The sequence below is a fragment of the Argopecten irradians genome, chromosome 5 (genome assembly GCF_041381155.1).
Source record: "Argopecten irradians isolate NY chromosome 5, Ai_NY, whole genome shotgun sequence".
NCBI classification, from domain to species: Eukaryota; Metazoa; Mollusca; class Bivalvia; order Pectinida; family Pectinidae; genus Argopecten; species Argopecten irradians.
In genome coordinates, this window is record NC_091138.1 from 3,755,824 (window position 1) to 3,780,596 (window position 24,773).

The 24,773-nt window shown below is 35.3% G+C and overlaps 2 protein-coding genes and 1 long non-coding RNA gene across 3 annotated transcripts in view; 1 reads left to right on the forward strand and 2 right to left on the reverse strand.

Moving 5' to 3' along the window:
- The window catches only part of LOC138324205 (integrator complex subunit 1-like), a 46,240-nt gene extending 44,922 nt beyond the window's left edge, over nucleotides 1-1,318 (forward strand). The window contains exons 43-44 of the mRNA XM_069269286.1: nucleotides 72-181; nucleotides 645-1,318. Coding sequence (XP_069125387.1) covers nucleotides 72-181; nucleotides 645-781 — 247 coding nt within the window. The 3' untranslated portion in view covers nucleotides 782-1,318. The remainder of the gene's footprint in view (nucleotides 1-71; nucleotides 182-644) is intronic.
- Nucleotides 1,319-5,461: 4,143 nt separating this feature from the next.
- On the reverse strand, nucleotides 5,462-23,230 carry LOC138322673 (N-acetylglucosamine-1-phosphotransferase subunit gamma-like). The gene is made up of 9 exons (XM_069266696.1): nucleotides 23,040-23,230; nucleotides 22,835-22,883; nucleotides 18,436-18,567; nucleotides 18,011-18,094; nucleotides 17,667-17,760; nucleotides 15,713-15,910; nucleotides 8,792-8,947; nucleotides 7,023-7,080; nucleotides 5,462-6,539 (listed from the first exon to the last, which is right to left on the reverse strand). Exons 1-9 carry the CDS (start codon nucleotides 23,089-23,091, stop codon nucleotides 6,346-6,348), a joined length of 1,017 nt encoding a protein of 338 aa, XP_069122797.1. The 5' UTR covers nucleotides 23,092-23,230; the 3' UTR covers nucleotides 5,462-6,345.
- Nucleotides 12,027-15,671, reverse strand: LOC138322674 (uncharacterized). Its single transcript, XR_011208456.1, has 2 exons — nucleotides 14,711-15,671; nucleotides 12,027-13,484 (listed from the first exon to the last, which is right to left on the reverse strand). It is a non-coding gene; the product is annotated as an uncharacterized lncRNA (long non-coding RNA).
- Nucleotides 23,231-24,773: the final 1,543 nt, after the last annotated feature.

Below are 24,773 nucleotides of genomic sequence, written 5' to 3' on the forward strand. Positions count from 1 at the left end.
TAATTTATAACATTCATATTTGTCTTTACAATGTCTACAATTAATACTAAGTAATTCTTTTTTGTGTTTAGGTCTGGTGTACAGTTCCTCGCCAGCTTTCTCCAGTGCCTCGATAGTGATAACGCTGATATCATTACAAGTGCTCTGAAAAATCTGCCTGAGTTCTGTGTCCTCTGTCAAGGTAGGCACAATTTAGTGTATTTAAATTGTATAGATTGCAATTTAGCTTACCATGGCTGTAATTTAGTTAAATGATTATAATGTATACCAAAAATGAAGATTGTGTACTATTTCTAAAAATGATGTACTTTAAAGCAAACCAATTTCTTTAATATAAAGTGTATATTTTAGACATATAACACTGCCAACAAATGCTAATTCTTTTACATTTTAGATAAATATATACATTTATCTTTAAAAATAATGCCTAAATGATAAATATTGTTTATGGTCTGTTGACCATGGAGCATCTAACTCCAAGAGTCATTTAGATTTAGATGAAGATGTTATATATTCATGTATTTACAATTTGAAAGCACTACTCTGGAGAAAATATGGAGACAAGTTTATACTCCTGATGTGATCTTTCACAATGTCTTAGTTTGAATCACTGATATGTACCAGATACCTCTGTCCTACAACAGATCATGCTGACGTACTCCTACAGAAGGCCTTCCTGGTAGGTACCACAACCTCTATAGAGACCAGTACCTACATCGTCGAGGCACTACAGACTCTCAATCTGGAGACCACCTTAGTAGTGAACAAGTTAGATAGCTGATCTACAGAGACTTGGGGCCCTATTACACAGAAAACCTTACAGACTGGTAGACATTATGTACAGCCTATGTACTTTATCAGTGGTTGACATAATTGAAAGCTGTGCTAAACTGACTACCAGGCAGGTGGATATCCACCATAGTAGGCTAGTCAGTCGTTAGTACAATGCTCAAGAAGTGTACTCACACAAGTACCGAGGCAGTGACAGTAGTTGGTGTCTAAGATGTTTCAAACAACCAAGACAGATTTTTTATATTCAGACATTGTCAAAATTGCAATACCCATATCTTACTTTATATATACAATATATAACGTGGATTATGACTGAGCTAATCAACAGGTGCTGGAAAAGCACAATGTGACGTGAAATGTCGCCCTAAGTAACATCATTAGACTGATAAGGCTCAGGTCCAAATGATGTACTTTGTTATACACAATTAAAAGTGCTGAAGTAAAGAGTCAAAGTGCATATAATGCAGTTGACCACCTGTTATTGAATGTACTAAATGATGAATAAATTCGGATAAAATAATCCTGACGTTTTAGTTTGTGTGGTATATATGGCTAGTTGTAGATTGTAAGTCAACAATTGAATTGGTTTCAATGACAGTGTACTTCATTTTATGGACTTATGTATATATATACTGGGTAAGTCAATTCCTTACAACAACTCAGCTAGTAAGACAAAGTATAGGACCAATTCTTAGGTAGCTCAAGAGTAATGTTTCTAGTTACAACTGCATACCAGCACTAGGAACCTAAACTGTCATCATAAATATTAAAGCTGATTTTCTTCTTGAACAAGAATTCCACAGATGTGGATGTGTTGCCTGCTATAAACAAGGGATCTCAGAGGGAATGAGTCTACCATCTGATGATGATGGGCTAAAAAGTGAGACATTTCAGAGCAGACACTGTCAATGAGCATTCTTGAAACTGAGTTTGTCGATATGGGTGCAGGCATATATATCATTTTGCTGTACAAATTTCCTCTAAATCTGTCTTTCAATACTGGGGAGTACAATTAGCATGCAGAATATTATACAAGAAAGATTGTTTTTGTATTTATTTCAAAACTTTATTCAATAATTTATTTCATGTTTTTAACAGCAAGTAACTTATCGTCACACTACATTTAACAAAGATTTTAGGATTTCTTAATACATGTAGGTGTTCATTATAAAATTTATAAACCACACATATTACCACATGGTAACGTGAATCATGAGTGTCATCAGATAGAGAGAGAAGTGTATAATATTGATGTGAGGGTGAATTACAGTAGGTTTATCACAATAACGATGTATTACAGCAATAATATTTTACAGTAAAGTAGCGAAGTAGGTTACTTAAGTAAAATGTTGTATGTTACAGGAGCATAAGATTGTCCAGTAACACATCCGACTGTTAATACAATATATTATCAACAGTAGAACTAAAATACACAGAAAGTTTAAAGATTGTAGCTTATTTGATTCCTGTGATCTTGAATGAAGATCAAGGTCATTCATGTGATCAAACTTGGTAGCTCTTTATCCATGCAAGCTTCAAGTAAAATATCAATACCCTTGGCCTGTCTAGTTATTCACAGAAAATTGTTAAAATAATTTTAGCCTTTTTGACCCCTGTCACCTTGAATAAAGGCCAAGGTCATTCATTTGAACAAACTTGGTAGCCCTACATACCAGCATGTTGCCGGCCCAATATGAGTACCCTGAGCCTTTCAGTTATTGAGAAGAAGTCAGATGACCTAAAATGCATATCAATATTATATTATTGTATTATAGTGACACAACACAAGATAACACACAGTGGATTCATATGGATTGGAATGTTAGAGATCATGTTTACCACGAATGATGGACAGTTTTACATACATTTGTATGACACCTTTATAGTCACTTCTCACAAGTCAGGACAAGCACTATAAAATAGCAATAGGACAGCACATGGAGTAGGTAATTACATGATAAGTACCAGAAATTAAAAACCTTTCTGGGATGGTCAGTAATGGTGATGAAAGACTTGATGTAGACAAATAACGGGTATTCATTTTAAAAGATATTGTTGTACAAAAACACTTTCATATCACCTGCTCTGTCTTACACTCTCTTACTCACTTACATATTTGACATCTCTGGTTAAAACATTGTTAATTCATACCAAACAAAAACTGTTGTCCAGGAGGCAGTAACAAATGGGCATAACAAGTTAAGAGGCCCATGGGCCTTAATGGTCATCTGAAAATCATTTCAACAAATTATAACAGGAGGAAGGGATAACAAACATTTGGTAAAATGGAAACCAAAAAAAAAACTACAGTGTTGGGCAGATTCACTATACAAAATCTTTTCCCATTCGCAAAAGAATGTTTGATAATATTTGGCCAAAATTTATTGATGTGTTTATGACTTCTAGCTTTTCCAAAACAAATTCCTCATCTTCTACTGTTGGGGCCCCATATCTCCTGCTCCAGGGGGATCATATCTAAAGCCATCATTTATAAACAAGAGATCCCAGAGGGATCTTGGCGCCCACCAAAGAATGATCTATATCTGACAAAGGAAAGATGGATCTTTTCTCTACTTTTTAAACTTTTTCAAACATACTACATATGAAATTTGAGACAGATCGCTTCAGTACCTTTTGAGAAATAGAGGTAACAAACTTCAACTTTCAAAATCCAAGATGACTCCTTGGCGGCCATCTTGTTGATCAATCGGTCCCAAATCACAGTATGCACAACTAGGGCCCTAGGGGAACCTACATATGAATTTTGAGACAGATCCCTTCAGTACTTTCTGAGAAATAGCGATAACAAACTTTGAATAACAAAATCCAAGATGGCTGCCTGGCGGCCATCTTGTTAACCGATCGGTCCCAAAATGCAATATACACAACTAGGTCCCTAGGGGAACCTACATATGAAATATGTCATCTTGTTGACCGATCTGTCCCAAAATGCAATATGTACAACAAGGGTAGGGGAACCTACATATTAAATTTGAGAAAGATCCCTTCAGCACTTTATGAGAAATGGAGATATCAAACCTTAACTATCAAAATCCAAGATGGCCGCCTGGCGGCCATCTTGTTTTTCCTATCAGCCTCAAAATCTGTATGGCACAACTAGGGACCAAGGGTAACCTCCATGTGAAGTTTGAAAAAATTCCTTCAGTAGTTCTCAAGAAATATCGATAACAAACTTCAACTGCCAAAATCAAAGATGGCTGCCTGGCGGCCATCTTGTTTTTCCGATCAGCCTCAAAATCTGTATGGCACAACTAGGGACCAAGGGTAACCTCCATGTGAAGTTTGAACAAAATCCCTACTGTAGTTCTCAAGAAATATCGATAACAAACTTCAACTGCCAAAATCAAAGATGGCTGCCTGGCGGCCATCTTGTTTTTCCGATCAGCCTCAAAATCTGTATGGCACAACTAGGGACCAAGGGTAACCTCCATGTGAAGTTTGAACAAAATCCCTTCAGTAGTTCTCAAGAAATATCGATAACAAACTTCAACTGCCAAAATCAAAGATGGCTGCCTGGCGGCCATCTTGTTTTTCCTATCAGCCTCAAAATCTGTATGGCACAAATATGGACCAAGGGGACCCTCCATGTGAAGTTTGAACAAAATCCCTGCAGCAGTTTTTAAGAAATAGTGATAACAAGCATTGTTTACGGACGGACGACGGACCACGGACGCAGGGCGATTTGAATAGCCCACCATCTGATGATGGTGGGCTAAAAATCTATTCTCCTGCCCTCAAGGTATTTCTGAGCAAATTTGGTCAAACTCCAATAAGAGCTTTATGACTTGTAGCGTTTTGAATGAATTTTCCTCTATTTCCCCTATTTGGTCCCACCCCTCCTGCCCCTGGAGGGTTAAGTAACCATTTATACAAAATCTGTTCCTCTTCCCATTAAGATATATTAGACCAAATCTGGTTGAAATTCTTTCAAAACTTAAGAAAAGTAGGACTTTGAAGGAATTTTTCTCTATTTCCCCTATTGGGCCCCGTCCCTCCTGCCTCTGGGAGAGCAGGGTCATCATTTATACAACAAGAGATCCCAGAGGGATCTTGGCGCCCACCAAAGATTGATCTATGTCTGACAAATGAAAGAGGGATCTTTTCTCTGCTTTTCAAACTTACAATTCTTTTTTCTGCTTTTCAAACTTTAAACTATCAAAATCAAGATGGTGGTCGCAAAATGCAATAGGCAGAACTAGGGTCTAGAGGAACATATATATGATATTTGAGAACAATCCCTTCAATACTTTCTGAGAAATAGCGGTAACAAACTTTAACTATCAAAATCCAAGATGGCCACGGTCGGCCATCTTGTTGACCGATCAGTCCAAAATGCAATATGCACACTGGGGTCCTAGGGGAACCTACATATGAAATTTGAGAAAGATCCTTCAGTGCTTCTGAGAAATGCGGTAACAAACTTTAACTATCAAAATCCAAGATGGCTACCTGGCGGCCATCTTGTTGACCGATCAGTCCCAAAATGCAATATGCACAACTGGGGTCTAGGGGAACCTACATATGAAATTTGAGAAAGATCCCTTTAGTGCTTTTTGAGAATAGCGGTAACAAACTTTAACTATCAAAATCCAAGATGGCTACCTGGCGGCCATCTTGTTGACTGATCAGTCCCAAAATGCAATAAAAACTGTTCCGCTTCCCCTAAGGATGTTTCTGGCCAAATTTAGTTAAAATCCATTGAGAACCTCTTGACTAGCAGAGATTTAAAGGAAAAGTTTACGAATGACGCACAGCACACGACGAAGGACGGTGCACGATGACAATAGGTCATCTTGACCCTTCAGGTCAGATGACCTCAAAAGGGTGATAGTATTTTGTTCTGATATAGATTATGCACATTAACAATGTATAAGGATATTACCCGGTAGCTAGTTTTAGTGAAATCCATCCCATAATTTAGGAGAAGAGGAGGAGGTTGATCAATGTCACTACAGACGCACAACCAGAATCTAATATATACCCCAATATTTCAATTACATTGAACTTTGACCATAGTTACAAATCATACCACACACACACTCAATACATGTCCAACATTCATATAGGCCACCAAAAATAAGCTCTACACTCAACAGTTAAATAATGGAGCCTTCAAAAGTCTGAATAATGTCTAATAATGTTTCATACCTGCGCACAATAGATGTAAACAAACATGTAGGCGAACACATGGTGTTAGTGTTAATTTGGACTGAAGAAGGCTATATAGTGGCTGAATATATATTCCATAGAAATGATTTTGATTTTACTTTGAATTTATCTTGGCCTTTTATTTCGGATTATTAATATACTAGCTTTATACCGTTTTTACCACATTATGAATGTCTAATAGGCATCACATAATAACCCGACATTTATGTGCTGTAGTTATCTCCCCTGACAGAATAATTACATGTCCCTTGTTGCCTCTCTTGACAAGAGTTTGTTACATATTTGTTTTTCTGTTGTCTCTCCTGACAGCATTTTGTTCCTCCCCTGACAAGAGTTAGTACAAACAACATCATTCATTCTTTGTCACACATTTGTACTATTGCTATGTGCTGGTTGTGCGCCATGTCCTGGTTGTGTGTCATGCCCTGGTTGTGCATTATGCCCTGGTTGTGCGTCATGCCCTGGTTGTGCGTCATGCCCTGGTTGTGCGTCATGTACTGGCTCTGCCCCATGCACTGGCTCTGCGTTTGCTGGTTGTGGGACTGGTACTTCATCATCTGCAAGGTAGGATAAAATAGATGTACCCGGTAAAATGGGAATAGTTCACATACCATGTGATGCCTGATAACGTTTGTGGGGGACTATTGTTTCTATTGGTGATGGAATGATGTCAAAAGGGGATATCCCGTGCTACGTCACTTCAGCGGGAAGATTACAAATAGTTACGCTCCATCACCACTAGAGATACTAGTCCGGCACAAATGTAACAGGGTATCACATGATACGTGAATCAGTCCCATTAAAGTGAACATGATTAAAGTACAGCAAAACATACAATATAAATAATATTACTTGCTTTTGAGCTTAGTAAATGTCATGTCATATAAAATCTTTAGTCTTGTGCTTATAACTTATTTGAGACTGTATCTTAATTCTGCTTTTTTCTTTCATGTTTTAATTTCTAAGCTACTTCTAAATCTTACATTGATGTTCTATCACGGTGCTATGTGTATAGTCAACATTATTCACATAAAACTTACTTTTGACTGCCATCAGTGCTCTCAGACCTTCAACTTCCTTTTTAAGTTTTTGATATTCCTGAATCATGTATAATATCAAATGTTAGGAATGAAAATGTTTACTTAAACAGTTCACTGAAAAAAATTTCATTACATGTACAAGTTTAATTAAAAAGCAATAAGTAACTACATACAGTAAAACTAGCGGTATAATTACATATCAATTCACATATAAAATATTATATACCATGGTGTGTAGAATAACTCCTGACTTAACAAAGTAAGGAAAATATGACTCTAATGAAAGTATAACTGTGATTACAACTTCACACAAAATTGCTGTATTTTAATTCTAGACAAGCAAATTCGTGGAATTTCCATCCCCCGCTTTCCGGAAATATTATAGGTAAACATTATTGAGGTTAGGTTTAACCTTGGTTGAAACATGAAAAAATAAACTGAAGTCTTATTCGGAAGTTAGACATTTAACTTTGTTACAAAGTTTGAAGAAAATCGGTTAATATTTATTACAGTTATTGTACGGAAGTGGCAGAAAATGACTTTTTTCAAATGAAATGAAATCAAAGGGCCATAACTCTGCTAATTAAGATTTGTCAAAAGTGGCGATCGAACTTGGCTAAGCCCTTAAGGCATTTAACTTTGTTACCAAGTTTTAACAATATTAGTTTTAACATTTGTTAGTTATTACACAGAAACGGCAGAAATATGACATTTGTAGTAAATTAAAGGGCCGTAACTCTGATAAATAACATCCGCTGAAAGAGTTTAACGAACCTGGCCAAGCACTTAAGGTATTCAACCTTGTAATCAAGTTTGAAGAAAATCAGTTAATATTTATCACAGTTATTGTACGGAAGTAGCAGAAACTGACTTTTTATTTTATTTAAGCAAAGGGCCATAACTCTGCTGAATAAGGTCTGTTGAAAGTTGCAATCAAAATTGGCCGAGTCCTTAAGGCATTTAACCTTGTTACTAAGTTTGAAGAAAATCGGTTTACATTTGTTACAGTTATTGCACAGAAATGGCAGAAAATGACGTTTTTAGTAATTCAAAGGGCCATAACTCCGCTAAATAAGGTCAATCGACATTCGCGATCGAACTTGACAGAGCCCTTAAGGCATTTAACCTTGTCACCAAGTTTGAAGAAAATTGGTTTACATTTATTACAGTTAGTGTACTGAAGTGGCAGAAACTGACTTTTTATTTTAGCAATGGGCCATAACTCTGCTGAATTAAGTCCGTTGAAAGTTGCGATCAAAATTGGCCGAGTCCTTAAGGCATTTAACCTTGTTACTAAGTTTGAAGAAAATCGGTTTACATTTGTTACAGTTATTGCACAGAAATGGCAGAAAATGACGTTTTTAGTAATTCAAAGGGCCATAACTCCACGAAATTAGGTCCATCGTCAGTCCTGATCAAACTTGGCCCAGCCCTTAAGGCATTTAACCTTGTTACTAAGTTTGAAGAAAATTGGTTTATATTTGTTACAGTTATTGCACAGAAATGGCACAAAATGACATTTTTAGTAATTCAAGGGGCAATAACTCTGCTAAATAAGGTCCATCGACAGATGCGATCGAACTTGGCCGAGCCCTTAAGGCATTTAACCTTGTCACCAATTTTGAAGAAAATCGGTTTACATTTGTTATAGTTATTGCACAGAAATGAAGTGTTACAGACAGACGGACGGACGGACGGACGGACAAACCCAACTTAATTTCCCCGCTTTAGCGGAGGATAATAAATAGGAGAAATGACAATTACCATACCTCTTTACACTGATAGAGAGTGTCAAATTCGCCCTTTTGTTCTTTCTCCTCCATTTTTTCCTGCTCTACTGCAGATTTAGCAATAATTTGTTGAACATTTTCTGACATACAGTATCCCGCCTCTATGAATAGTTTCTTTAGTTGCTTATCATAGCCCTGAAAAAAATAACATGCTAGTTAAAATATTTCTAAGAAAAACTAAAATCTGAACTTTTCAACTTCCTTTGGAATGGTAAAACTGACAAAATTAAAAAAGATGTGGTAATTAAGAAATATTATGAAGGGGGTCTTAATATGGTACATGTTAATCTATAAAACTAACATGTACATGTATAAGGAGACTTCTCACAGGAGATAGTAAATATAAGATTGATTTGAATAAACTTCAATATTATTGAAATGAATATATTCTAAATTGTGAAAAAATGTAAAAATCTTTTTTCGAAAGATGTTTTAAAAGATTGGTATACGGAAGAACAAAAAAAATACATCACTGGAAAAAGGTGTTGAATCACTATTAAAAACACCCATTTGGCATAACAATTTATCGAAAATTGAAAACAAAAGTATTGTTATCACGATTAGTACAAAAAAAGGATTTCTGTAGTTAATGATTTTATATATATATAAAAAAGATAATATTTTATATACTTTCAATGAATTTTGTCAACTGTATGATTTAAACATCAACTTTCTCCAGTTTGAAGGCATTGCTACTAGTATTAGAAGACAAATTGCCAATCATGATCTGACATACCAGGTATGTAACTCTGAAGTTCCCTTACATGCCAATATATCTTAGATTATTTTCTAAGAGTAAAAAAGGTGCAAAAGATTTCTACAATACACTCAGTTCAAATGATACTATAGCAACAGGGCGCAAATAATGGGAAGACATTTTAAACTTTGATCATGATAAATGGAAAATGATTTATATAACCCCTTTTCTAGTTTCTCAAAACACAAAACTGCAGTGGCTACAGTATAGAATAAACCATCATATACTTACAACAAATGTTCATCTTTTTAGATTAGGTATTACAAAAAGCCTTTTTTGTTCACTATGTAATAACTGCAGTGGCTACAGTATAGAATAAACCATCATATACTTACAACAAATGTTCATCTTTTTAGATTAGGTATTACAAAAAGCCTTTTTTGTTCACTATGTAATGATGAAATAGAAACAATTGAGCGGGCATATTGGGACTGTTACAAAATACAAGAGTTTTAAAATACTTTGGAATATTTTATTGATGCTCTGATAATTCCTATTAGATTTAATAAAGAAACATTGCTTTAAGGATTTCATAACAGAATAACAAATAGTGAAATTGATAACTGAAAATTTTTTAACAGATCAATGCAAAATGTTATTCTGATGAATTTTTTATTTATTTGTCTTTGATTTCTAGGTAGGACTTTCGATTAAGGTTTAATGGCATTTTGGTAAATTCCCGCCATCATAGTATTGTGTTTTGTTTACACTCTACAAGTAAAATGGAAATACATGGGATAAAAACTATTTTAGAAATTAAAGCCATGTACCAGGTATCTGAAGATGTGCAGTGAATAAAATCAAGTAGGTCAAATAATCCAATATGGCCACCATGATGTAAAAGCTAAAAACACAAAAACAGCTATAACGCAAAAAGTATAAAACTTATTTAAAATCTGAAGATTTATTGTTGTAGGGAATTTTCATATCTAACTGTCTCCCGTTCATGTTAATACAAAATATGCCTCGTTAAAAGGTTCGTTAAAGGTCAAAGTTAACCTATTTTTAGATTTTTTATTTAATTTTTTTTTTTTCAGATTTTTTGCATTAAATCGTAGTAGTATACCGGTATCCTCCTAATGATTTTTAAATCTTCAGATTTAAGACCTGTTCACTAATAATGATATTTGGACATAATTAATATCTTACAAAGGAGTTTTTGACAATTTTTGTCAATAATATTTTAAAGAATTTCTCTGATTCCAATACTCCGGTCAAAACCAGAATTTCTCTGATTCCAATACTCCGGTCAAAATCAAACTCAAACACAATGTTTCTTATGTAACCACTATAAAATCATGTTAATATGGCGTTGATTATTTGTAAAATTCAAATAAAGCCATTCTGACGTCGCTTCCTGTTTAATTTAGACAGCCATAGCTCGTAAACCACTGAGCAAATTTCTTTTTTTTTTTTTGCTATAATATGTAGAATAGTTCATGGAATGAGTTTGTATAATTGTACACTTTCCTAAAAAATGTCAGATTTTGGTTGATATTTTCAGTTCTTAACTTACCTGGCAGTGATGGCATTGTAAACTAAATGCAGTGAAAAGCCCACCAAATTGTCTATGACAATTTCTAGTCATACATATATTTTTTCTAACTTTACAGTGTAACAACATACAAATTATTGAGTATATTTGAAATGTAATTATTAAAAACAAAGTACTGTAAGTACTGAACTGAAAAAGCATTGATGTAACAAAATTTTAGTTCAAAGAAGGCAAATATGTCATTAGTAACATTTTAGGATGTGTATTTTCTTGCAAGTCCCATGTCATTATCAAGTTGGGTTATTCATCTTCCAAGTATTCATTTAATTAATTTTGGATAAATTGTTGAGATTGCAGACAACCATTCCTCATCAAAAGATGAATCAAAAAGTTATGAGAAGATTTTAAGAAAATGCTAGAAAATTTCTTTTAGATTTGAACTTTGAACCTATCTTGAATTCAACAGTTTCAACAAATATTTACAGTCAGTGTCATGTGACCTTTTCTCTAATGTTTGAATATAATTGTCTGAATAACAAAATAAAGAAAAAATTTTGTATTTATGATTATTTGATAATTGATCTTGAGGACAAGGCCATGGAGACCTACAGCTAATAACAATCTGCAGTAAAATGACAACAAGGGAAACATTAAGACTCCACTAAGAAGAAAGTATAATCTGACACATGGATATCCCTTGATGGCATTTTTACAAAGTTCATGGCTTATGCTGCAAATGTTGTTTACAGACCTCATTTATAAGGAACTATGTGCAATGCATATAATATACAAGTATTTTTTTCCGATGAACTATGTGGTACAGATCTATTACAGGAGGAAAGGGCAAAAGGCAATTAATTAGATAATTTTCAAGAGAAGAAATGAAATGACAAAAACTAAGGGTCAAATGTTCATTTAAAGAATTGGTTACTGCATCAAAATCAAAACTGAAGTGTTTTGAATTATGTTCATTCAAAAATACTTTAATACAAACATGAAATAACATCACAATACACTATTTTTTCTAGTTCTCTTCTGTGATACACACAATGTATTCAGGCATATTAGTAAGTAAAGAGCAGTTCTTGATACTTTGCTGCAATATTGAAGAAAAGTCATATCAAAGTTAGATTCAGTATGATACTGTCTCTATATAATGCATAAAATGGACACTGAGAATTCTTAACAGCATATTAAAACAACCATTCTCAAAATCAGTGTGTTATTTGTATACATTGACATGCATATTGGACCCTCAATAATCTGGACACCTTCGTTCCCAGCCTAAACCGCCCAGATTACAAATTTTCCGGACTGCCGAATTTCGTGTACCCTAGTCAATTTTGAAATTGTCATGTACAAGTTACTCCCCTTGACCTTGTAAATCAATGATCGGTTTTTATGTTTATGTACTAAAATAAATACTTTTTTTGTTATGTTTTAAAGGTTTTTTTCCCATTTAATTATGTTAAGAATATGAAATTAACGTACATGTAATCACACATTATTGGCAACTTGTTGTTAATGTCACATTACTTACAACTGTTTATACATGTATTGGTAACAAGATCAGAAACAGTTGTAAAAACATTTGATAGAGGCATCAACTAATGGGAACAACCAATGGGCTATGACACCAGAAGCGTTAAAATTTGTGTCATTTTGGTGAACACACTGCACAAAGTCAACAAGTAAAACTGTTTAATATGTTTCTGTTGTAACAAATAAATGAATGTCATTCCATATACAATGTACTTATATGGCCGTGTCACAGATGTGAATCATTGAAATATACATTGTAGTAATGATAATTCAGGCGTGATGATGGGTATATAAATTATCAGTTTATATTATAAATGTAGGATATTTCTATATATATATCTAAATGCAAAGTTACTCGACACTCGCTAATTGTCATCACTTGATGTTTTGCAACATTACAGTCAATGGGACAGAATTGTAGTTCTGATAATGACCGTCTGTCAGAACATATATAGTGTGTTTCATTCAATTGCAAGCCAAGAAAACTCTTTTTGTTTGTATGAATTTTACAACAAAACAGAAAGACTAACATGTGAGTCAGTCTGTGAAGTTAAAAGTTTAAACACCTTCTATCTCTCCACAGATTGATAACAATCGGCAGTATGTCAAATGGTGACAACTCTTTGCAAAAGTTGCAAATATACTGGATTTACTTTTTTGTATTTTTGTGTTTTAATTGGCATTACGAAACAATGCGAATGAGAAGCGCCAATCCATATGCTTGTTGTCCAGAGCTACATGTATGTTGGCGCAGCTAGTTTAATATATGCCTGGTAGTCATCCTTAGAATCATTTCACTGCTTCCAAATTAAAGTAATCCTGATAATCTCCAGTCTTCAACAATTATGAATCTGCTTCAGATGACTAGCCAATGAGTCCTGTAATTATAAAATTTAACATATATATCAATATTCTTAATTTGTTATAAAAAAGTTACAGAAATCATCTAGCAATGACAAAAGGAAGAAATTGGACTCATGTACACAAGTACTTTGAGTTAAAGATGCTCCACCGCCGACAGAGTATAAATGATATTCATCATTTGAACAATAATTAGTGTTTAATCGTGTATGCATAAGTCTAATTAATACAAAAAATAATATAAAATAATTAATTTTGCCTTTGGGTCAAGCGCAATCAGTACTTCATTCCATATAGGATATAGTGCTACAAAATTTTTTCGGGATGCAATTAATTATTTTATTTATATTTTTAACTTGGAGTGAAATTGGAGCTCAAACTTTTCAACGGCGGTAATGGTGTAAAGTAAGTAACTTTTGTAACTGAAGAAAAATACTAAATTGTCTGCTGCCGTTTTTGATAGTGAAAAAATACCATTTGTCAGCGGCGAAGCATCTTTAATATATTAGCATCATAATTAAGTTGTCTCCTATACCTGATACACATTGATAAAATACAATGTTTTTTACTGTTAGCAAAACTTACTTTAAACCAAATACTGTAATATTGAGCAAGTGTAAATTTACCATGTAGGATATATTACAGTGCACAGGTTATTGTTTATTTTGGTAAGTGTTATTATAAATTCTCTGAATCCATGAAGTTATATATGTAGTGACTGTTTAATCGATGTTTTAAGTTCATACCGCCAATTTCGAAATCCCAGATATTAATTGTCAAATCTAGCATTACTATTCTTCTATTTATCTAAAGAAATTCTGTATTCACATGTGTATTACACACATATGTGCGTATTGTGTATGGATCTATATCATGCATTGTTTTGCCTACAAATAAACACATGCTTTGTGATGTTTATAGACATAATGACAATCTGGTAAATTGACTCTATGCATTAATATTAAATTTGATGTCATCGCATTAGAAAATAATACCAAAAATGAATCTGGTCAACTGCTAATTATATACTGTAACAACAAACTACTTCAAATTTAAAGTGATATTCAATTTTGTTGCGTAGTAATAAAATAAAACGTCGATTATATGGATGTTAGCAGAAATTCACACATACTCATGATGTTGTAAGTTCACTTCATGTGCCGATGTCTGTCAAATAGTTCATATAATAATATACCGACCCATAGGCATGATAGGCAAAGAAGCAAAACGAAATGAAACTTACGATTTCACTGCTTCTGTCTCCAAATACGAAAAGAATTCCGTAGTTTACTAGCAAGGTGGCTTGCAACATGCAGTGTTCAAATATTCTTCGGTGTTTTTCAGATATGAGAATGCATTTATTACGCTCGATAATTAAATGGAAAAGATTTCTTGACTTGCAAGTTTACATCACAGGTCCGCTTTGCGTGATGACGTCTTTGTTTACATTCGGCTGTTTACACTATTGCTGAGTGTCACGATATTTCATTGTATCTGTATCCGTGTATTAAATATTCCCTCGTTAATGAAAGGATGCGTTAGTTGACAATCCGTGCGAAATGATAAGGAACCAGCGTAACTCAAAATTTATCGTGTTTGTTAGCTTCTGCATAGCTAGATCACCCAGACGCTTGATGCGTACGTAGTTAACAAGCGTCTGTTTGAGTGAGACTTGGTTAAATTCAGTGGGCCATCGTAATGACATGATCACAATACAAACGTACCTGTTCTCCAAAATGACTATCAATATAATACATGTAAAAACAAACAACTTTTGTATCTTTCTTACGTCGGGATGAATTAAAAAATTGTCATTATATAATAGATTATGAATGTATACATCAAACTACAATTAGATACTTACATACCAAAATCCTGACAATTCCTTTATTTAGTGTTACCCAAACCGGATGTTTACATAAATATATGCAAATGCTGGCGAGAATTAGGCCACCGATCGCTACCACTGATGCAAATTATCCTTACTATTTTTCAATTATAGACGTTCATGCTATAGTTTTTGTAGACATGTTTGAAACTATTCTATTTAATGAAATGCCATAGAAGTTGTTTAACTGCACTATGGCAGCATATTTGTTCTAGAAAGAGGAAAAGAGAAAAAAATCGCATGCAAATGAGAGGTCAATCGCATTTAAATTAGTGGGTCATCCGGGCCGTAGCAATACTGGAAAAGCAAGCTTTTTCAGTAACTAGTAAAAAAAAATTCAAAAAATATCAATTGTACCTTGCGAGTGATTTCTTCCCGTTGATACTGGCCCTGTAGAAGATCCCATTTTAGACGTAGAGTGGGTGACATGTGTGGGTATACCAACATGGAATGGTCCACACATACATATGGTGTGGCGAACTGTAACTGATAGTTACACTTACTGTATTCAGTCACGTTCAGGATCTCATTGGTCTCCGCACAAACAAATACAACCTGTCATAGGGGAAAATAGATATTATAACAGTTACCAGTACATAGCATCTCAAACACAAACAAATACAACCTGTCATAGAGGAAACCATAGCATCTCAAACACAAAACAAATACAAATCTGTCACAGAGGAAAACCATAGCATCTCAAACACAAACAAATACAACTGTCATAGAGGAAAACATAGCATCTCAAACACAAACAAAATAACAATCTGTCACTGTCAAGAGGAAACCATAGCATCTCAAACACAAACAAATACAACCTGTCATAGAGGAAAACATAGCATCTCAAACACAAACAAATACAATCTGTCACAGAGGAAACCATAGCATCTCAAACACAAACAAATACAACCTGTCATAGAGGAAACCATAGCATCTCAAACACAAACAAATACAATCTGTCACAGAGGAAAACATAGCATCTCAAACACAAACAAATACAATCTGTCACAGAGGAAACCATAGCATCTCAAACACAAACAAATACAATCTGTCACAGAGGAAACCATAGCATCTCAAACACAAACAAATACAACCTGTCATAGAGGAAAACATAGCATCTCAAACACAAACAAATACAACCTGTCATAGAGGAAAACATAGCATCTCAAACATAAACAAATACAACCTGTCATAGAGGAAAACATAGCATCTCAAACATAAACAAATACAACCTGTCATAGAGGAAAACATAGCATCTCAAACACAAACAAATACAACCTGTCACAGAGGAAACCATAGCATCTCAAACACAAACAAATACAACCTGTCATAGAGGAAAACATAGCATCTCAAACACAAACAAATACAATCTGTCACAGAGGAAAACATAGCATCTCAAACACAAACAAATACAACCTGTCATAGAGGAAAACATAGCATCTCAAACACAAACAAATACAATCTGTCACAGAGGAAACCATAGCATCTCAAACATAAACAAATACAACCTGTCATAGAGGAAAACATAGCATCTCAAACATAAACAAATACAACCTGTCATAGAGGAAAACATAGCATCTCAAACATAAACAAATACAACCTGTCATAGAGGAAAACATAGCATCTCAAACATAAACAAATACAACCTGTCATAGAGGAAAACATAGCATCTCAAACATAAACAAATACAACCTGTCATAGAGGAAACCATAGCATCTCAAACACAAACAAATACAATCTGTCACAGAGGAAACCATAGCATCTCAAACACAAACAAAACAAATATAACCTGTCATAGAGGAAAACATAGCATCTCAAACATAAACAAATACAACCTGTCATAGAGGAAAACATAGCATCTCAAACATAAACAAATACAACCTGTCATAGAGGAAAACATAGCATCTCAAACACAAACAAATACAATCTGTCACAGAGGAAACCATAGCATCTCAAACATAAACAAATACAACCTGTCACAGAGGAAACCATAGCATCTCAAACATAAACAAATACAACCTGTCATAGAGGAAAACATAGCATCTCAAACACAAACAAATACAACCTGTCATAGAGGTTACCAGTACATAGCATCTCAAACACAAACAAATACAACCTGTCATAGGGGAAAATAGATATAACACAGTTACCAGTACAATTATTTTCATCATAACTCTGTTTACCTTCATCACGGACAATACTAGTAAGGTAAGACTAAAGAATGTGAATGTATCTCATTAATTTTATCCTTTACTTTATCTTTCTTTTTCAGGCCTTGGATGCCATTACAGTGAAGAGAACAGTACAGTACCCTGGTACTCCTGGAAATATCTCCACATCGTTCTCCTTCCCTCATGATCATCGCAACAAACTTATTGTCTTTTATTTCCCATTCTTGCCATACACTGAAACCAACAAAAATATTATACTGATATTCAAAGCACAAGTATTTGTTAACATGCTTATTGAATTTGTATCTTTTTGATAAAATTGAACATATGTTTTATAGACTTAAAACCAGTTGTTATAGATAGATTTTGAGTAAGTGTATTAATGAAAGCCTATGAAATTTAAACAGCTATTTAGAATTAAGTTTGGTATGACAACCAATTCTAAATTCTGTGGTGACAGCAAAATACAAACTGACAAACTTACCCTAAAACTCCACGAAATGGATTCCAGCGATATGACTGTTCATGCTGTGTAACATTGGAAAATGGACAAAATTCATACTTATAACTGAAAAAAAAAATTTAAAAAATAACAAGCTCAATAGATGAATGAATATGTACTTCAAATTTTAAGTAAATCATTCAAATTTGATAATACCCGGTAATTAAGTTCTGGCAAAATACACTTCAGGGACTTTAACTGGGCAACTGCATAATGTTGAATCATTTTCATAATTAAGAAAATCACAAAAGTCTAGAAAATCAATGAAAAATAGTTATTTAAGTCTACCAGTTACTACATTTTTATAAACAAAAGAAATACAGTATGACAACCATGGCATTGCAACTAAAACTACTGTTCATATTAAATATTTCAGTACAGGTATGTGTGTAATGGTAAATACATACCCCACAATCTGCTTTTCAAAACATTTGTTCTCAAAATTTCTAAGATGAGGTGGGCCAGAGAAATTTGATGGTTTTACACGCATCTTCAACTTTGGTTCATCGTTGCTTACTCCAACATTATAATTGTTGAAACTATAAATGAAAGCATTCAATTAAATTCAGTTTCAGTGAAAGGAACACACCTGGTAACTTCAGAAAATATTAATTTATAGACATTAACAACAGGTGCATACTGGGCCCTGTTTGAATGAACACCGTCAAACAATCCCTGTACTAAAAATAGAAGAAACCCAGGTCCTATGGGTGTTTTTAGAGCTCTAGATTTGCTTGCTTGTTTGAGGTGAGGAAAGACTCTTTCTAACAGTTAACAGTTTACTACAGACAACATATATCTATTATTTACAACATAAAATACAAACACAAAGACAAAAGCATAGGCCTAGCCAAACAGTTTACTACAGACAACATATATCTATTATTTACAACATAAAATACAAACACAAAGACAAAAGCATAGGCCTAGCCAAACAGTTTACTACAGACAACATATATCTATTATTTACAACATAAAATACAAACACAAAGACAAAAGCATAGGCCTAGCCAACAATGTTAACTCTACCCTATAACAACCAACCTCCCATTCCTGTATCTAATGTACCCCAACTATGAGTCAACCCATCCCTATAGCTACCGTATCTAATGTGCCCCAACTATGAGTCAACCCATCCCTATAGCTACCGTATCTAATGTACCCCAACTATGAGTCAACCCATCCCTATAGCTACCGTATCTAATGTGCCCCAACTATGAGTCAACCCATCCCTATAGCTACCGTATCTAATGTGCCCCAACTATGAGTCAACCCATCCCTATAGCTACCGTATCTAATGTGCCCCAACTATGAGTCAACCCATCCCTATAGCTAATGTATCTAATGTGCCACAACTATGAGTCAACCCATCCCTATAGCTACTGTATCTAATGTGCCCCAACTATGGTCAACCCATCCCTACCTATTCCTAAATAACCTAACCTACAATATAACTAATTACAAATATTACCTAAACCATGGAGAGTAACAGCACACAGGAACTAGATCCATCAGGCTGCCCAGTATACAATCCCTACCCTGAATTTAATACAATACCCAAGACTCAAAGACAGCCAACCACAACAGAGGAAACACATGTAACCCTGGTGAATACAAGACAGCCAACCACAACAGAGGAAACACATGTAACCCTGGTGAATACAAGACAGCCAACCACAACAGAGGAAACACATGTAACCCTGGTGAATACAAGACAGCCAACCACAACAGAGGAAACACATGTAACCCTGGTGAATACAAGCTGCAACATACCGCTCGGCTAGAGAGAATTTCTCTTTAGCTTGATTGATTGAGTGTCAGACTGGTAACCCAGAGGTCCCGAGTTCGAACCCTGGCAGAGGCAGTGATTATGTTTATATCAAATCATGCGCTCTGTTACACACGGACACACATATGTAGGACAAAACTAGACACAAACACTAACTCAGTATATGGGAACAATACAAAAATCACAAAAAACAGCTTAACTTCTTAGCTTAACATGTACATAATTTCACATAGATATCTAATAATATGATGCTGCACCTCTGACCAATAGTATTTGTTCTCTATCAAAAACATGAGCAGACGAATTAGCATTTCTTTCAGTTACAAAAGTTACTAACATTACAACATTGAAAAGTTTGAGCTTCATATTTTACTTCAAGAGAAAAATTTTAAAAATAACTAATTGTGTCCCGAAATAAGTCTGATATGACATAATCCTTTATCCTTTATATACATGTAGAATGAAGTAGGATTGCACTTCCGCCAGAAAAATTTGGATGTTTTGGTCAAAAAAAAAAAAAAAATCAAAAAAATAGCTACTGTTGTAGCGGAAAAGATATCACCTTCTGCTTGACTTTTCAGTCAGAAGGTGATATTTTTTCCACTACAACAACAGCTATTTTGATCTCTGACCTAGGCCTATATTAATCCAATAATATTAGAGGTCGATATTGAGAAACTTCAGATGGGCAATATCGTTAGACAAGACATCAAAAGTGTCGCGTTCGTGCTATAGATCACTAATCGTCATAATCGACGGACTGATCTTCACACGAAGAAGAAGATTACTCTAACTGTTGGAGTTGGCCTGAATGTACATTATCCCGAAATACTCTGGCCCTGACACCAGACTTGGACATTAAGACAGACAGATGTCTGGTGTAGGGCCAGAGCGCAGTGCTATATCAAAAGCTTGAACTAGCCGACACCGTTTGGTATCAGGCCAGATCATCTCCAAATTCAGACTGAGAAGTTCCATTCACCTTGGTCTTTTCAACAAATGAATAATTTATCTACCCAAATATACCAATCCATCGAGAGGCAATTTGTACAGAATCTACTATGAGAATATGGCGTTGACGAGCAGAAAGATTTAAAGTTGCATAAAAGAAACTACTGTATTGACATAATATAACGTGCACGTATGATAAAATGGATTGCTATGGGTAGATGAATTATTCATTTATTGAAAGAACCAACTTAAGTGACGCTCCTCGGTAATAATGTTTTGTAAGCAGTCTCTATCGGAGATGACCTGGCCCGATACCAAACGGTGTCGGCGAGTTCCACCTTTTGATATAGCACTGCGCTCTGGCCCCTTCACCAGACATCTCTCTGTCATAATGTCGAAGAAAAAACTCAACGCAGAGCAGCAAGATATGTACAAAACAGGTATCATAACACTTCTTCAGTCTCAGACATGTTATACACACTCCAATGGCCAACACTACAAACACGCCGTCTACAATCACGACTCATCCTCCTATAATAAAATCACACACCATCTCGTTGCCATCAACCCAGAACAATACCTAACACCTGTAGACACCCGCACTAGACACACACATCCCTATGCATACAGACACATCGCCGCCACAAAGGATACATTTAAGTACTCCTTTTTCCCACACACCATCACATACTGGAATCTCCTCCCTGTGGCAACAGTACAAAACACTACACTGGAGGGCTTCAAGGCAAACATAAACAACGTAGTCCTTGAAGCCCCCACTCACAAATAAACACCTCATTTTTTAATCATGATTTTAACCTACCTACTTTTATCTATTCCAGCACCAGAAAAAAAAAAAAAAAAAAAAAGCACTGTATTTAACCCCTTCCCCCACGCCACTGAGCCAATCACTCACCTAAAATCGTCACTATTGACGGCTGGTGACTCACCAAAGAAGAATATGGCGTTGACGAGCAGAAAGATTTAAAGTTGCATAAAAGAAACTACTGTATTGACATAATATAACGTGCACGTATGATAAAATGGATTGCTATGGGTAGATGAATTATTCATTTATTGAAAGACCAACTTAAGTGACGCTCCTCGGTAATAATGTTTTGTAAGCAGTCTGTAGCGGGATTGGACTGGGTCGATCATCGGTGACCAGGTAGCTCAGTCTGTAGAGCACTCGGCTAGTATTCGGAGGGTCCCGGGTTCGAATCCCTGTCTGGCCGCTACATTTTCTCCTCTCCTGTTACAGAATTGGCGCCACAACTAAAATAACCCACGGTGGTGGTGTTTGGAAGGGTCTCGTGTGTCTTCGAGGGCGAAGACTTCAAGAAAGGAGGGAGGAGTGTAGCGAGATTGGACTGGGTCGATCATCGGTGACCAGGTAGCTCAGTCGGTAGAGCACTCGGCTAGTATTCGGAGGGTCCCGGGTTCGAATCCCGGTCTGGCTGCTACATTTTCTCCTCTCCTGTTACAAGTCTCTATCGGAGATGACCTGGCCCGATACCAAACGGTGTCGGCGAGTTCCACCTTTTGATATAGCACTGCGCTCTGGCCCCTTCACCAGACATCTCTCTGTCATAATGTCTAAGTCTGGTGTCAGGGCCAGATTAATCCCTATTGAGATTTCTCCTCTAGACTCTTTTATATTCGGACGAGTTTGATAGATGTCTCTCGTCGGAATCCCTACTCGAGCCTTCTAAACTTTATTCTGGAAAATCAAGTCAGGTTGACCTACCTCTTGTAAGGGTCTATTACAGAAATAATCCAACTGCAGTGGTTCCCATACTGGCACACATCGCTAGTGGAGATATTTTTCTCTCCAACGCACATATATTATTTAGTGACATGTATTAAAAAACAAAGAACCATCCCATTTTGTAAACGAATGTCTTGTTCCATCGCTACTTTGGGCAGCCATTTTGAAAGTCCCTCGCTATTACGTGATCACTATAGGTCCTAGTCTGTTTCAATAAAATTCATTACCTGTATATCCTTATTCCAGTCAATGTAATAGGCACTACCTAGAACTGTACACGTATATGTAACCCCCTTACCCATAATTTGAAGGCTCTTCCACAATTTTCATATTGACAATTTCTCCATCTGAAAAAATACAAGAAAAAAACCAGTAGAAAGGTAGAGCCTACTGTAGAGCTACAACTCAGGGCAGATTGTTTCACAACCTGGCTTTAATATTATTTATTTCCACAAACGTTCATTCAAAATTAGATCAAAAGTCAGATGGTTTTAAAAATTCACCTGCATGGGAACATCCCAGTAAAAAGCCAAGAATAAGGCCCGCATTCAACATTTCAGCTTCTTCCAAACTTCTTCGTTTTCAACACACGAATACAATTCGTAGTTAGTTTAACGCTTGCCCAGAATGCCCCTCGTGACAAACATTGTGTTGATGGAGAATCGGGAGTAATAAGATTGAAAACAACGTCATTGTGATATTCCGGACATGCAAGAGCCGTTTCAATAAGAACAAGCAATAAAATTGATTTGGAGTGCTTTGCAGCGTTTTATAACGCTGTTTAGTATGAAATAATTTAATTTACAACTTAAAGCACTTATAAAAAATCGCTTCGAATTTATTGCTGATAACAAGAAACATATTATAATTAAGATTAGATGTATATTTGTGAGCACAGGGACACAAATATACATCTTAAACTAACAGTATACATATATATATGTATACTATTAGTTAAAATTTTTCGTGCCAGGTCCCTGTGTTTGTGAGTACTTTCGTGTGGGATGTAAAAGGTCAATTTTCTACATGTATATCATGATACACATGTATCCCATTTTACTAATTTTCATCAGTTAGGATCTTTCTATTTACCTACATGTATAGTTATAGTGTTGTTATACTCTATCGTACGTTTATCTGAAATGTCCTACATGTAGTGGCCAATGTCACGTCATAGTTAACGTTGTAATTTGTGCCCGGTTTGACCCAAGGTACGTACGACGAACCCGTTAGAGAAATCGAGATCATGTAAGTCAGCTTCTTCAATTGGCATCCTCGATACTCTAAGGGTTCCGATCACTTACGATCTCTACACCCCTGGACTATTTCATAGTAAAATTAGAGGCAACAGAACAGACCAGGTAATTTAGTCCTTTGATGTACACCAAAAGAGCCGTATAATGGAACACTGTAGTTGTCTGTGTAGCTTTGAAGTTGGGCGTCTACACTTTGATCTTAGCCAAAAGGCCGAGAAGCAATAAGTTGGGCGTCGCTCTCTCTCTCTCTCTTTAAATAGTCTTCAAAGAAAATCTTTGCTGGCCTGTGATTGGTCAAATGTTTTCCATTTAGCTGCCTCCAATTTTATAGTCCAGGGGTGTAAAGATCGAATGTGATCGGAACCCCTGGAGTATCGAGGATGTAAATTGGTTACTTATGAATGTAAATCATCTTTAAACTCTCTCTATATATTTCTTAAAGATTTGTACCGTGGATGTGCGTTTCTGATTATGTGTACGGTTGGTTGAAATTAGATCGAATTATCAATTTAATAAAAATGGACCATATATACAAGTACATATTTAAGTCTAATACTACTGTTCACACAAAGACAATATTCTATTGCAGAAAACATATTTCAGAGTATCTTATCTAGAACTACGTATGTACGAATGTACTAGAGTCCGATCCCAATGCGAATACAGAGTCGAAACATCCACACCTCAGAATTGAATAACCATGGTATATACCACACGGACCTGAGAATTAATCACAGATTATAAGTATATATACCCACCAGGGTGCCAAAAATCGATTAATTCCATACGATATACACAATGTTTCTGAAAATGTCTAAAATTGGTCTATGGTCCACTCTGCTTGGTCCAAAATATATAAATTGCACCTTATTCTTAGACCAATGTATACCTATATACAGGGTGTCCCACAAATTATTTTGCAATTTTTACTCTTAAAAAAGTAATCTGAATCACAAATAAACTGAAGTAAAAATACCTAAA